This window comes from Corythoichthys intestinalis, chromosome 12, assembly GCF_030265065.1.
Source record: "Corythoichthys intestinalis isolate RoL2023-P3 chromosome 12, ASM3026506v1, whole genome shotgun sequence".
Taxonomy (NCBI): Eukaryota; Metazoa; Chordata; class Actinopteri; order Syngnathiformes; family Syngnathidae; genus Corythoichthys; species Corythoichthys intestinalis.
In genome coordinates this window covers 32,982,046-32,996,708 of record NC_080406.1, presented here as the reverse complement: position 1 = coordinate 32,996,708, position 14,663 = coordinate 32,982,046, and the positions used below count along the sequence as shown (strand labels likewise).

Below are 14,663 nucleotides of genomic sequence, written 5' to 3'. Positions count from 1 at the left end.
AAAATATATACATATAGGTTTTACTTCATGAGTGACATATGAGTCTGTGACTGTATGTGGCAACTCCTCTTACTGGAACCAAAAGTTCAAATGTTTATATGTATACAGGTAATTTGTTGTACGTTGATTTTTAGGGAGTTGCTTGGCACTGCTGACCTACAGGAGTCATCATATCATATATTTTATATGCCTTTTTTTGTTTCATATGTATAGGTCCTTTTTTTTTCATAATTCAGGGGGTACTGCCCCCCCCCCCCCCGGCCCCCCACAAACCACAACAACAATAAAAGCTAAACAGTACAAGAGGGTTCGTGTACTCACATCTGATAGACGGACACTGGACTTTGCAAACACTAGGGACTTTTTCCCAGTTAACATGACTTGAACCTACTGCTGGACAACTGAAAGACAAGGAGCTATGAACTCTCTTCCCCTCTCGGGGCCCTGCCTGTTTCATACACAAATTTATTTTCGAGTCTTTTAAACAGGAGTAAATCTTAGTGTATAGTGTATTTTTATATATCGTTAAAATTGCCCATAGTGATGATAAAAGGTTTTCATAACGATACATCATGTAGTCTCATTTTGGCAATTTTTTTATCATCAACACTAAGTCAAGGCATGTTTTTTTTTTTTGTCCGCAGTGATGTGCATGGACGCCAAGATCAACTTTGACTCCAACGCTGCTTACAGGCAGAAGGCTGTTTTTGACCTTCAGGACTGGACGCAGGAGGACCCCCGAGACCGGCAGGCAGCAAAGGCCGATCTCAACTACATTGGCTTGGACGGAACTATTGGCTGCCTCGGTACGTCTAATAGGACAATAAATTGTTTGGAATGGACTTGTGTGGTTGGTCCAAAAGCACACAGGTTAGCCTTTGTGTTTGTAATACAGTGAATGGAGCGGGCCTAGCGATGGCCACCATGGACATCATCAAACTGCACGGTGGGACGCCTGCCAATTTCCTGGACGTGGGCGGCGGTGCCACTGCCCACCAGGTCACCGAGGCCTTCAAGCTCATCACGTCCGACAGGAAGGCGAGTACAGCAAAGACTCATCCGCCGATAGCTAACACGCTAACGCTGATGTGCTAACGTTCCCGCAGGTTCAAGCCATCCTGGTAAACATCTTCGGCGGCATTATGAGGTGTGATGTCATTGCCCAAGGCATCATCATGGCTGTCCGAGACCTTGACCTCAAAATCCCCATTGTCGTGCGACTGCAAGGTGAATAAAAAGTTGTTGCTTGTTCAACAATGTCACTCAGTATTTCAAGTTGAGACAATAAAATAATATCTGATGTACTTGTATTATTCAAAGAAATCTTAAAATTAAATCAGAAAACTGTATCATGTTGACTCGTTCACTGCCATTGACCCTAACTGGGCGTTAACCGTTTTTTTATCAGAATTCCTCTGCCATCAATGGGTGATGTTGCTGCTATTGCTGTCACTGGCAAGCAATTTAATTCATGAAATGGCATCATAGCTGTTAGAACTGTAGCAAAACTGTTTTCTTAGGTTCAGTGTCATAAGTGGTAATATGCCAAATAAGGCTATACCATATTATAGTGTTCCAGATACTCCCGGTGTATTTTTTGGGTGATATGAATTTTATAATATTGCGATATTTATGCTGTAGTGATATTGTAATGTCAGACGATTTTTGGGAAAACACCACCATAACTGCATAACTTCACCTTAACCGCTGATGTACACACAACAATTTGGAAGAGCGAGAGTAGCATGCGCTTTGCTCGGAAGGTGTAACGTTCTATTGCTTAAAATCAATGGGCAATTTAAATAAGTATGCTACCTTCCGCAAGCTGTTTGTCAATAAGCCTGCAGCTTCTCGTTCTTACTTTATGACTGTAGGTCACCTGAAGTGACAATGCCATCAACACTGCTGGCCAAAAGTATTGGAACCCCTGCAATTCTGTCAGATAATGCTCATTTTCTCCTAGAAAATGATGGCAATTACAAATGCTTTGATAGTAATATCTTCATTTATTTTGCTTGCAATTGAAAAAAACACAGAAGAGAATGAAAAAAAACAACTAAATCATTATCATTTTACACAAAACTCCAAAAATGGGCCGGACAAAAGTATTAGCACCCTCAGCCTAATACTTGGTAGCACAACCTTTTGACAAAATAACTGCGAACAACCGGTTCCGGTATCCATCAATGAGTTTCTTACAATGGTCTAAAATTCCAGCAGAGCATTCTTCTTTGGCCAACTGCTCCAGGTCTCTGCAATTTGAAGGGTGCCTTCTCCAAACTGCCATTTCAGATGTTCAGGTGTTCTATGGGATTCAGGTCTGGACTCATTGCTGGCCACTTTAGAAGTCTGCAGTGCTTTCTCTCAAACCATTTTCTAGTGCTGTTTGAAGTGTGTTTTTGGTCGTTGTCCTGATCCCATTAACTCTGAGAGAGACCCAGCTTTCTCACACTGGGCCCTACATTATGCTGAAAAATGTGTTGGTAGTCTTCAGACTTCATAATGCTATGCACACGGTCAAGCAGTCCAGTGACCGAGGAAGCAAAGCAACCCCAAAACATCAGGGAACCTCTGCCATGTTTCTTCTTTTCTTTGAAGGCCTTGTTTTTTTCCTGTAAACTCCATGTTGATACCTTCTCCCAAAAAGCTCTACTGTTGTCTCATGTGACCAGAGAACATTCCTCCAAAACGTTTTTTGGCTTTTCAAGTAAGTTCTGGCAAACTCCTGCCTGGCTTTTTTATGTCTCTGGGTCAGAAGTGGGGTCTTCCTGGGTATCCTACCCGAGAGTCCCTTTTTATTCAGACGTCGACGGATGGTACGGGTTGACACTGTTGTACCCTCGGACTGCAGGACAGCTTGAACTTGTTTGGATGTTAGTCGAGGTTCTTTATCCACCATCCGCACAATCTTTCGTTGAAGTCTCTCATCAATTTTTCTTTTTCGTGCACATCTAGGGAGGTTTTCCACAGTGGCATGGGATTTACACTTATTGATGACACTGCGCACGGTAGACACAGGAACATTCAGTTCTTTGGCGATGGAATTGAAGCCTTGAGACTGCCCATGCTTCCTCACAATTTTGCTTCTCAAGTCCTTAGACAGTTCTTTGGGCTTCTGTCTTTTTTCCATGCGCAATGTGGTACACACAAGGACACAGGACAAAGTTGAGTCAACTTTAATCCATTTTGACTGGCTGGAACTGTGATTGTTATCGTCACCACCTGTTACGTGTCACAGGTAAGCAACTGGTGCTGTTAATTACACAAATTAGAGAAGCATCACATGATTTTTCAAAGGGTGCCAATACTTTTGTCCTTTTGTTTTTGAGTTTTGTGTAAAATGATAATGATTTATTTTTTTCCTTCCTCTTTTGTGTTTTTTCATTGCAAGCAAAATCAATTAAGATATTACTGTCACATTTTTTTAATTGCAATCATTTGCTGGGAGAAATTGTGGATTATCTGACAGAATTGCAGGGGTGGCAATACATTTGGCCAGCAGTGTAAATACTGTACATATCTTTCCAGATTTTTATTTCCGTATCGTCAGCGCTTATTTCCTTGAAATATGTTGAGATAATTCTGAGGCCATATCGCCCACCCTTATTACCAAAGTTACTGTACAGTCAATGTAAAAACTGTATTTTTAAAACAACTCTGGTTTGTCCATCACTGTCAATGGCTGCCAATGAATTACAGTTGTGTAAACTTTTCTTTACTTGAAATTATAAATTAATGAGTATTTTTATATAGATTTTCCTTCATTTTTAGTATATAGTGGTAACGGGTCCTTGCAGTTAACTCTTCCTGTCAACGTTGACTTCTTTAGGTACACGCGTGGATGATGCCAAAGCTCTGATCGCTGCTAGCCCGCTAAAAATCTTGGCCTGCGATGACCTGGACGAAGCAGCCAAAATGGTACACACTCAGGACACCTACATAAATTTAAAAACTAAACTATGCTCTATTAAGTCAGATTAAACACCGTATTTTGTATTTGCGCGTGTTTGCAGGTGGTGAGACTTTCAGAAATCGTCTCATTGGCAAAGGAGGCGCAAGTGGACATCACCTTCCAACTTCCTATCTGATCACTTCCTCATCTTCCTCACTTCAAGCACTTCCTGTTTAACCTCGTCTGGACACCCCACTCCCAAAAGTAGCCCGCCTCATTTTTTTCCCCTTTGTGGCCTGATGGTGGCGATAATTCACCTTGGCTGCCCCCCCCCCCTTCTTTTCTTTGAGCTGTCGTGTCAGCTTGCTGTCTTCACACACACTTAATGCGCACAAGTACACACTGCTTACACATGAATAGTATGCATTTACACACTCCTCACTACAGGCACTCCTAAGTCATTTCAAACACAAAATGCTTACTCTTCACTGTCTGCTTATTTTTGCTATTTCCAATGATGATGAATTTTGACGGAAGCCATTTTTTGGAACAAACTCCAGCAGCAAATGATGCTCATAAAGCAAACACCGCGGCCCATATGGCGACACCAGCCAGCAAATGTGGCTGAGCGATAACGCCTTGCTAAGCGACTCAATTTCCTCCCGGATAAAATGGTGATAAACAACACAGTGCTGGTGATTTGCGGGCGGGAGATTGCCCTTCTTCCGCACCCCAAACCCCCACAGTCTATAGTTTCCATTACCTGGCGGCCATTTTGCAACGTGGCGCTTCCCACGGGCCGTATCGTTTTTGGGGTAAATCAAAGACAATATTTGGTAAAGGAAATGAAGTACGACATGATATGTGGAATTACATTTGGAAAATGTTTGCCAAATTTCCTATTGCAGTGGTATTACTAACACCAAGGTCTTAATACGATTCCACCATGTCAGGTTAAAAATGATGCTAGTATCACTATATATCACATAACTTTATTTAGCCTACGTTGGCATTTAGCATTCTAATATTTCATCTTTAATGTCATGGCGACTGGCGAAAAAACTCATGATATGATCTCTCAATATTCGGTCATTGATGGCGGAAATATATGATGATATAGTATTTGCCCGGCCTTAGCATCATAACATTTACAACAACAGCATCTCTATACGAGATTTCGATATTTGGCTAACACTGGAGAAAGTGACACAATAGAATGTCACTGTTTGGCCAACATTGGCAGCTATTTGTGCTATCCCTAATTTTTTTTTTTCAATTGATGATGAGACTCGGAATATGGTATGTAAATATTTGGCCAACCATTGCAGTTGATATCATGTAATTCTGACGAGAGTTGCGACTGAGGACAGCAGTATCACAACACGACATCTCAATGTTTGCCCACCATAATTAAGTTTCATAAAACAGCTTTAGGGTAACAGTACCGACGGTATCAGTTAGCATCAAGATATTTAGGCAAATTTGATTGTCAGCGTTGCGATATTCGGAAAAATTTAGTGATGTAGTGATTGGCTAAAACACTATCACGATAAGTCATCTGAACATTTGGCCAGTGATAGTGACAGTATCGTGATATACTGTATCACATCATGGTATTCACCCAAAGTTAGCAGGTAGCATCATGATACTTGTTGAAAGTTAGCAATTAACGACAACAGTGTCACCTTACAGAAATTACAATATTTGGTCTCCAGTGGCAACAGTAATAGAATGTCAATAGTTGGCCAACATTAGCAGCTATTATCGATATTTCAGAAATAATTTTTCATTTGGTCACACCGTCACGATGCAATGTCAATGTTTGGCCAACAGTGGCAGGCAGTATCATGACAAACTTGGACGGGAGTTGTGATTTGAGATAAAGACCATGTCTTCTACCAGTATAGCGACAGTATTGGTTTGTGTGTGACAACAACATGAACATGATATACCTCAAAAATGGCGATACTATTCCTATTTTTAATGGAAGTCCTACGATGCAAAATCAGTTGTTGATGCCTGTGTAGTGAAACAGTGTAAAATCAATATTTGTATTTGCACTAAATAATGGTCCGTTTCAATATTGATACTAAACGCTAATATAGCGATGCGATAATATGACATTGACGCAGCATGACCCCATCATTCAAACAGCACTACAAGTTATTCCCGATTTAGCAAGACGGTCCCATTTGTCGCTTTTTCCTTCCCCATTTCCTGTCGTGTGTTGGCCGCTATCAACACTGATCTCATCCCGGTGAATTATTCAGCTCTGCTGTAATGGAACTTTTTTTTTTATTATTGGTGAAGAAGCAGCAGGAGCAGCAGCAGCAGTTTCCCCCAGGGCGAGCGAGCGAGTCTAAATGTGGAGTCGTCGTCACAACGCTAAATCACCTCGTGGGAGTTCAAATTAAAAATGTCCTTTTGATTCAAAGGCGTTATTACGCGGGAGGCAAAGATGTCGCGCGGCAGCTTCCATTTGTCTTCTGTTACTTTTTCGTACGTTACAAGCCGACACTGGAATTGTGCTTCCTTGTTTTATTTATTTGTATTCATGGTGGCGACATAGCCACATTCAGACAACTATAAAAACACATGACAATATCACAATAGGATATTGCCATATTTGGTCAAAAGTAGTAAATGATACATAATTGTAACATTTTACTTAGCTATAAGTATCTTGGGATTTAAACAGTAGTAATGATACGGTGACGATATTTGGCCAACATAAAGATTGTATTGTGATACAATACAGTTTCTACAATTGGTCGAGATGGTGTTAAATATCGCATTGTAATGTTTGATCATATCTATCACATGTCAATATTTGCTGGTGATCTATATTGGTGAATATTCTTCTAATAACTTTACAGTACAGTCACAATATTCAGCCAAAATGATTATATTTTACAATATTTGATCACGAAATGATGCGATTATCACTAGGTTTTACCTACGATCTTTGATTTTTACAGCAATAAGGACCATATTACAATATCGTTTTTGACCAAGTTACAATATCAAGATACAATATATGGCTAGTGATCATGTCATCAGATGACGTGGACAATATTTACATGTATTGTAGTACTTTTGCAAAATTTGCTGGCGATAGTATCACATTATTGCAAGATCTAACTCTGATAGAATCAATATACTGTATCACGATATTTGGAAAAAAGTGTTAGCACCATCAAGATAGCTATTGTATAGTGATAAAAAATGGTAATATTTGACAGCTATTATGATATTTGATAAGTGTCAGGATACAAGCCAAAGTAAGGATACCAAATTATAATTTTTACTGTATTAGCGCAATACATTAGTGCAGTATTTGTTCTTTAATGATGGTACCGCGACACTTTTTCAAAATATTTGGCAAATAGCAATATCATATGGATATTGCGACGTTTGAAGCAATAACATCATATATATTACTATTATTATAATATAGTAAATCAAGATGAGAAAGGGAAAAAAAGTTGCGATTCTTGATATATTTGATGCTCGTGGTTCAATACTGTAATATAAGGGGCTAAGTATATAATACAATACTGTACCAAGAATAAAAATGAAGCCATTTTAAATGAGTGGCCCCGCCCCTAACGTTATGCCACCATCATGCCACAAAGAATGTGACCCTTCCCTCCCTCCCAAAAGCCCTGCCCCTCCGTTGGTCTTTTTGTTTGCTTGACCCAAGCGACGTGATGAAATATTGTAAATAAGCCAAGTGACGCTCTGTAAGATATTTCTGCTTCTTTACTCCTCAAAGATGAGAAAAATAAAGACAGAAACATGAGGGGTGTTCATCTGGGAGTTTTTCGAAGGGTTTACGTGCCTTTATTCATTTATTACACAACACAATAAGGAGACGAGGCAATTTGGGAGTTTCGAGACACTTCAGACATTGAAAATGGAGAGAAAAGCAGTGATTTCAAAGACAAAGGAAGAGATGACAGAAAATTGGAGGGTTGAATTACCAAATTCATTTAGATCGTGGCATGAATCAGTCTCTTCAATTCATTTTGTTGACATCATCCAAGTGGCAATTATGTCCACACCTTCTGCAATGGACTCAATGCCAATATGTCAAGAAGTACTCATCACAACCTTTCGGATTTAGGTGTGAAATGATCTTGTGATAAATTTTCAAGAATGAGCAAGCTGAACTTCAATAAGCTATTCCTTTAGATTTTTTTTGTCTTTTTACTTCCTAAACCTACTATATATGTTTTAAAGCAACACTAGGTAACCTTTTAACCTTTATAAAATATTTTCATAACATTTGTGATATGTTGACTGAAAACTAAATCACACCTCTTTTATATCTTGAGAGGGTCTGTATCGCTTTCACTGACACTAAATAACTTTGAGGAGGGTGGCAGGAACCCTGCTACACAAAAACACTACAAACGTGCTGACTGATTTACGGCATACGTCACTTCCCCCCAGTGCTTAAATTGTTAAATCATACGGTGCTGGAACGCAAAGTACATAAGACCGCGTAGGGATGACGAGATGGGCACAGTTCCCGGAACATACGCAGAAAATGGTGCTGAAAACAACACGCAAATGCCCACTTCCCATGTTGTGGAACTTACTTCACTGTACCTGACCAGCTGCTGCCACGGTAGCAGCCTCCTGCCCCGGCTTGGCTGGCCGTGAACCTGGCTAGCTGCTGCAGCGCTAGCCTCCTGCTGCACCCGGTCTGGCCGGTTAGCATGATCGCTGCAGCTGCCTTTATCGCCGGTTGTTGCTTCTCTGACTCGTTTTGAACCATCTTCTGTCTTTTTGGAAAAAAAAGGCAGTAAATGCAACTGTCTGTCTGGCATGTTGAAATACCATTTCATCCTGGCTGCTCGCTCCCCAGATGCTGCAAATTTCCCAAGTTTTTTTTTTTTTTTTTTTAAATTTTATTTCTTTATGTCACACGAGAGGTGCCAGATCTGCCCAGATAAGTCCCGGAACACAGGGAGGCCAAAATAAAGAGGTGCGGGATCCTGTTCTGACAGGAGCCGGCAAATTAACCCCTGCTTCTGCCTTTCCCTATTCCCCATAAAGACGGAAGTCAATGTGAACACTTTCGCGCGAATTCTACAAATATGCCAGAGCAACAAGAGACAAAAAGGTTTGATTGAGGAGACTGATAAAGGGAAGCTACCAAGATATATGGACACTCAAGAATAAACATTGGCCCGGCTTTACCTCGCTGGCATGACCCCCCCACCCCTCGTTCGGGTGGGGGAATACTGTACAAAATCAAACGTTTTTGATTTTCAACATTATCATATTTTTTTAGCCACAGCAGGATTAATTACCTCATGACTGTTCACCCTTCACACTGCCGCTGGAAACGGAAATGTCGTTCGATCCATCTGCAGGTGACCTGTAGATCAGGATTTTACGACACTGCGTGCTGGTTCTCATGGGAAACGCGGTCTTCCTTAAAGTGCATGTGACACGAAAAAGCATGTTTCTTTCATAATACACGCGGTATTTTATGCTCCTGAATGATATGGACCGCTTGGATGTGTGTGGAAGCGATCGCTATATTTATTTAGTTTTTTTAATCCCGCGCCATGAAAATGAGTGACTTCCGGCTTCGGTCTTGCATTGAGGAGGAGGGCGCTGTGACGTGTACGGGAGAATGACTCCTCTTCACTATACAGCCTACTGTTGTGTATGAGGACTAAGGATTCAGCTGATTTTTCGGATTAATACGTTTATTTTTCGCATCACGCCAGCCAAACGGCTGCAAAAAAATCTTGCTGTATGAGGGAGAGGCGTGTGCGCCTTTTTGGAGTTTCAAAAGGTTCCCATTCACCGTGGATATTGGCCCAAACAAGCCCTACTACTGTGGGACCACTGGACTTACGAGGAAGTGAGTAAACATCTTGTTTTGTATTATGTCAAATACGAATGCAGCGATTACAAAATAAACACTACAAACTTTCTTTAAATAAAGGACTACTTACGTTTGATCATTGATAGGCATGTAAAAAGCTCCCCCCATGCACATTAGCTGCATGTTAGCTGCACAACAACTGCAGATGCCCTCCTTCGGGGAACGAGCTGTAAATTGCTCTCCGCCGGGCGGTTTGCCGAGCCGCGAAGACAATCGACAACCCAGTCATGTCAAATAATCCGGGCTAGTTATGTGGGATTTTCCGCTTCGAAGACTTTGAAACATCACTCTGTCCGGGTTAGCATGTCGGCTAGCTGTCACGCCTCTTGGTTTGTTTACATTCTCCGAAGCCGGGGAAGTGAAATGACATGTCTGATTTAGGTGTCATAAAATATCGTTTGGGAGGTGCAACAGTAAAGGGGAAGTCGACAGTTTTGACCATTATGGAGTAATTTTGCCATGTCGTCCTGAATAAGTGCATTTTTATTATTTCATATTCCATTTAGCACTAGACTGTTATTTGTCATGACCATGCCATTTATTTAGCAGTTGGGGAAATACTTGGATAAAAAGAATATCCTGTAAAAATATTGAAGTAAAGAGACAGAAACAATGACATTTTGCCGCTCTCTTCGTCGCGTTTTCCTCGTTCTGAATAATTCCCCCTCAATGGGCTGTATAGTAAAACCGATGAGCCCAGTCTCCCGCTGACGTCATCCACCTGTTGGGGACGCTTGAGCCCTATAATCAGGGGTGCACATAAGTGGTCCGCATGCGCGCATGCGTACCGGACATAGACAAACGCGCTGGCCCTCAACGGCTTCAATACGCTTTTGCGTACCAATGGCTGATAACTGTATTTGCGGCGGACACGAGAAAATCACTTTCTCTCGGCCCCACTGAGTAATTATTTCCGTGATCCCCCACCCCCGTCAAAAGACAGACAGACGACAGAGACATCAACGGAGCTACCGAAAAAAAGGACTTTTGCTGAAAAGTGGCTGCAGGATGTACCATGGCTAGAAGCAAATGATGCTCGCACGGAAATGTGGTGCAACATTTGTCGTGAAAATCCCAATGTCGCTAATAAGAGCAGCGCATTTTATGTAGGGTCAAAGAATTTTAGCCATCCAAACTTTGAAAAGCACGAAAAAAACAGAGCATGTGGCAATTAAGCAAACTATCGATGTCAGATAGGACCCCACTCGCCCTATGGACAAGTGGCGGAATAAAGTTATTGTAGAACAGCTCCATGCGCTGACAAACGTGTTTTTGCTCGCATTTCACAAAGCTAAACATGCACGTTCAATGAGCTCGTATGAGGAGGACATCCCATTTTTACAAAGGCTTGGAGTTAATGTGAGAGCCGCATATGAATGCCCTTTATTTTGAATTGGTGCTTATATGTTTATTTCTTTACATTTCCCCTCAAAGTAATGGCAATTTTGTTGTGCCAGTTGATGTTAATCAAGCGTTAATTGTTTATATAATTAATTGAAGGTAATTGGCTCTAAGTAAAGCTTGTCATAATTTTATCGCATCAGGCGGGTCGGCTCTCAAGCTCAATGAGGACCAAGTCACATCTCCAGGTCCTCCTCTGAGAACCTGGGCAAAAAAATTATGTGCACCCCTGCCTATAATGGTAGGCGTGGCTAACCGGCAGATTAAAAGACTAATTTCTCGTCATCTGCGCTTTGCTAAATTGTTGTATATAGTCGAATCGTCTCAAAATATGATTCAAATTCACATAATAATGCTATTTAAGACTTTTTTTTTTTCCTCCTGTCGTATGCTCTTTAAAGCCCAGTAACGCTTTTGTCCACCTGCGTCGCTAAAATCGACCAAAACTGAAAGGTTACCTCGTGTTGCTGTAAGCCACAAATGATTATTTCGATAGTCAATTAATTACAGATTATGTTGACTAATTAGCTGATATCAAAAAGACATTGTTTACTGTTATATTACTCCAGGCTTAAGACTGGAAATGTGCTTTGAAACCAAAAACTATGTTCAGAAAATGAATATTCTCCAAGTACGTAACTGTATAGTTGTACAAAGCAAAAGCAGATATTTGCAAATATATCATTTTGATTAATTACAAGGACAGTCTTTCATCTAAGACTTCAAAAATCAAAATATTTACTGTATTTCCTTATTTTAGTTCAAAATTTTGCAGGAAAATGTTTTTTCATTTTTGAAATGTTATATACGTATTTTTCCTCTCATTTTTTGATTGAAAATGTATTTTTTAAAATCAGAGAATGTTTCCTTTCTTAACCAGGCAAGATAAATAAAACACATATAAAAATATATATTTTTTAAAATAATTCGATTTAATATATGTAAAATGTATAAGAACACTAGTCTTATTTTTTTTAAATACCAAAAATAAGAGAATGTTTACGATTAAGATGCTCAGAAACACAATTTTTGACAACATTTACATCATCACTGTCTAAATGATTTGACAATACCAGTTCAAATGCATTGGACATCTATTGTGCTATCAATGGCAGCTACCTTTCAACACAACAGCATCAGAAGTGCAAATATGTTTGAAGATGGATGCGACCACTATTTCGAGAAAAAACTAAATTTCCTCCATTTTATATATATATATATATTTATTTTTTTTTTTTTAAACCATAGCGACTGTGCATGTGTGTCTGCATGTCTCCATTAAAATCCATCCGTGTACTCACAGACTGTGTGGTCCAGCGTGTAATTGCTAATATTATTGGATTAAGTGTTTTTTTTTTTTTTTTTTTTTTTTTTGTAGCCGTTTCAAGCTCCAAATTGTGGAGAGAGCTGAAAAATTAGAGCGGGAACAGCAAATCATTATAATGATGATGATAATCATAATAACTACATGAGTTGGCTACTTTGCTGCTTTCATCATCAAAGCAAAACCAATGTAGCCTTTACAAGAACAAATGATGTTACTGTTGTTGCTGTTGAGAAGCAACTTCAAAACAGAGGTTATTAGGTCACTATATGAGGACTAATAGGGCTGCCTCGATTAATCCGATAAATTAGCAACTTAATTGACAGTTACAGTATTTGGATAATCAATAAATAATATATTTTTTACTATGAAATTGTCCAATTCCTTTTTGTTCCTCAGCACTAAATACAGTGGTACCTCTACTTAAGGACGTCTCTACATAAAGAAGTTTCAGGTTAAGGCACGCTTCAATGGGAAAATATTGCCACTTGGTGAGAAAGGATTTTCAGGATACGAAAGGCAAAAATGGCTTGTACTCGCAGCTCCCAGAGTTTACTGAACGTACCATATCTGCGCTGCTACTGGATATTGCCTAGAATTCCTGGTACCCAATCGGCTAAGAGGGACCTCTACTGTATGTGTATGTGTGTATCCCAGCGTCCTCTTCATTCGCCCCTCGTGTTCCGAGAGCTTTACATGACTGTATTAACTTTTATTCTTTTGTTTTTTACATCATGCACAACTGAGATTTTATGTTTATTGTGCAATAATGTAAATGTAATATGTATTTGTCCCATGTTTTGATGAATTTTTGTGCATTATAAAAGATTTCTGTCTGAATTTCGGGGGGCTTGGAACGGATGAGGGCATTTACATGTAAAGTGTGTCTATACAGAATTTTCAAGTTAAGAAACAATTAAGCAATTAATTTCATAAGTAGAGGTACCACTTTATTCAATATTTTATTCTTTTCCTTTCGGCTTTTCACTTAATGTGCCATTTCTGTTATTTTATTATATAAATATATTTTAATTTTAAAAAGAAAACTTGTCTTTTGCTTACTGGAGCGGTTTGCAGCCGAGTGTGAAGCGGCTGGAATCAAGATCAGCACCTCCAAATCTGAGACCATGGTCCTCAGTTGGAAAAGGGTGGTGTGCCCTCTCTGGGTCGGGGATGAGATCCTGCCCCAAATGGAGGAGTTCAAGTATTTTGGGGTCTTCTTCTCAAGTGAGCGTAGGGGGGAGCGGGAGATCGAAAGGCGGATTGGTGCAGCGTCTGCAGTAATGCGGACTCTGCACCAGTCCATTGTGATGAAGAAGGAGCTGAGCCGAAACTCTCGATTTACCAGTCGATCTACGTTCCTACCCTCACCTATGGTCACGAGCTATGGGTCATGACCGAAATAACAAGATCCCGTATACAAGCGGCCGAAATAAGTTTCCTCCGCAGGGTGTCCGGTTTCTCCCTTAGAGATAGGGCGAGAAGCTCCGTTATCCGGGAGGGACTCGAGTATCGAGGGCATCGAGCTGCTGCACCTTTGCGTTGAGAGGGACCAGCTGAGGTGGCTCGGGCATCTGGTTTGAATGCCTCCTGGACGCCTCCCTGGAGAGGTGTTCCGGGCATGTCCCAGCAGCAGGAGGCCCCGGGGACGACCCAGGACACGCTGGAGAGACTATGTCTCTCGGCTGGCCTGGGAACGCCTTGGGATCCTGCCGGAGGAGCTGGTTGAAGTGGCTGGGTAGAGGGAAGTCTGGGCTTCCCTGCTAAAGCTGCTGCCCCCACAATCCGACCCCGGATTAAGCAGTAGATAATGGATGGATGGAACTTCTTTTATTTTTAAATATTGTATTTTGAAAATAAAAAGGGTGAAACAGAAAAAAAGAATTTAATTTGTTTTTTAAATTGTCCAGTTCCTCTTTTTGAGCATCTTATATATATATATATATGTGTGTGTGTATATACATACATACATACATACATACAGTGGGGCAAATAAGTATTTAGTCAACCACCAATTGTGCAAGTTCTCCTACTTGAAAAGATTAGAGAGGCCTGTAATTGTCAACATGGGTAAACCCCAACCATGAGAGACAGAATGTGGAAAAAAACAACAGAAAATCACATTGATTTTTAGAGAA

At 40.4% G+C, this 14,663-nt stretch overlaps 1 protein-coding gene across 1 annotated transcript in view; it reads left to right on the top strand.

Annotated features, from left to right (window-relative positions):
- The window catches only part of sucla2 (succinate-CoA ligase ADP-forming subunit beta), a 28,703-nt gene extending 16,722 nt beyond the window's left edge, over positions 1–11,981 (top strand). Inside the window, exons 7-11 of the mRNA XM_057851897.1 lie at positions 645–806; positions 896–1,038; positions 1,107–1,227; positions 3,830–3,918; positions 4,014–11,981. Coding sequence (XP_057707880.1) covers positions 645–806; positions 896–1,038; positions 1,107–1,227; positions 3,830–3,918; positions 4,014–4,088 — 590 coding nt within the window. The 3' untranslated portion in view covers positions 4,089–11,981. The remainder of the gene's footprint in view (positions 1–644; positions 807–895; positions 1,039–1,106; positions 1,228–3,829; positions 3,919–4,013) is intronic.
- Positions 11,982–14,663: the final 2,682 nt, after the last annotated feature.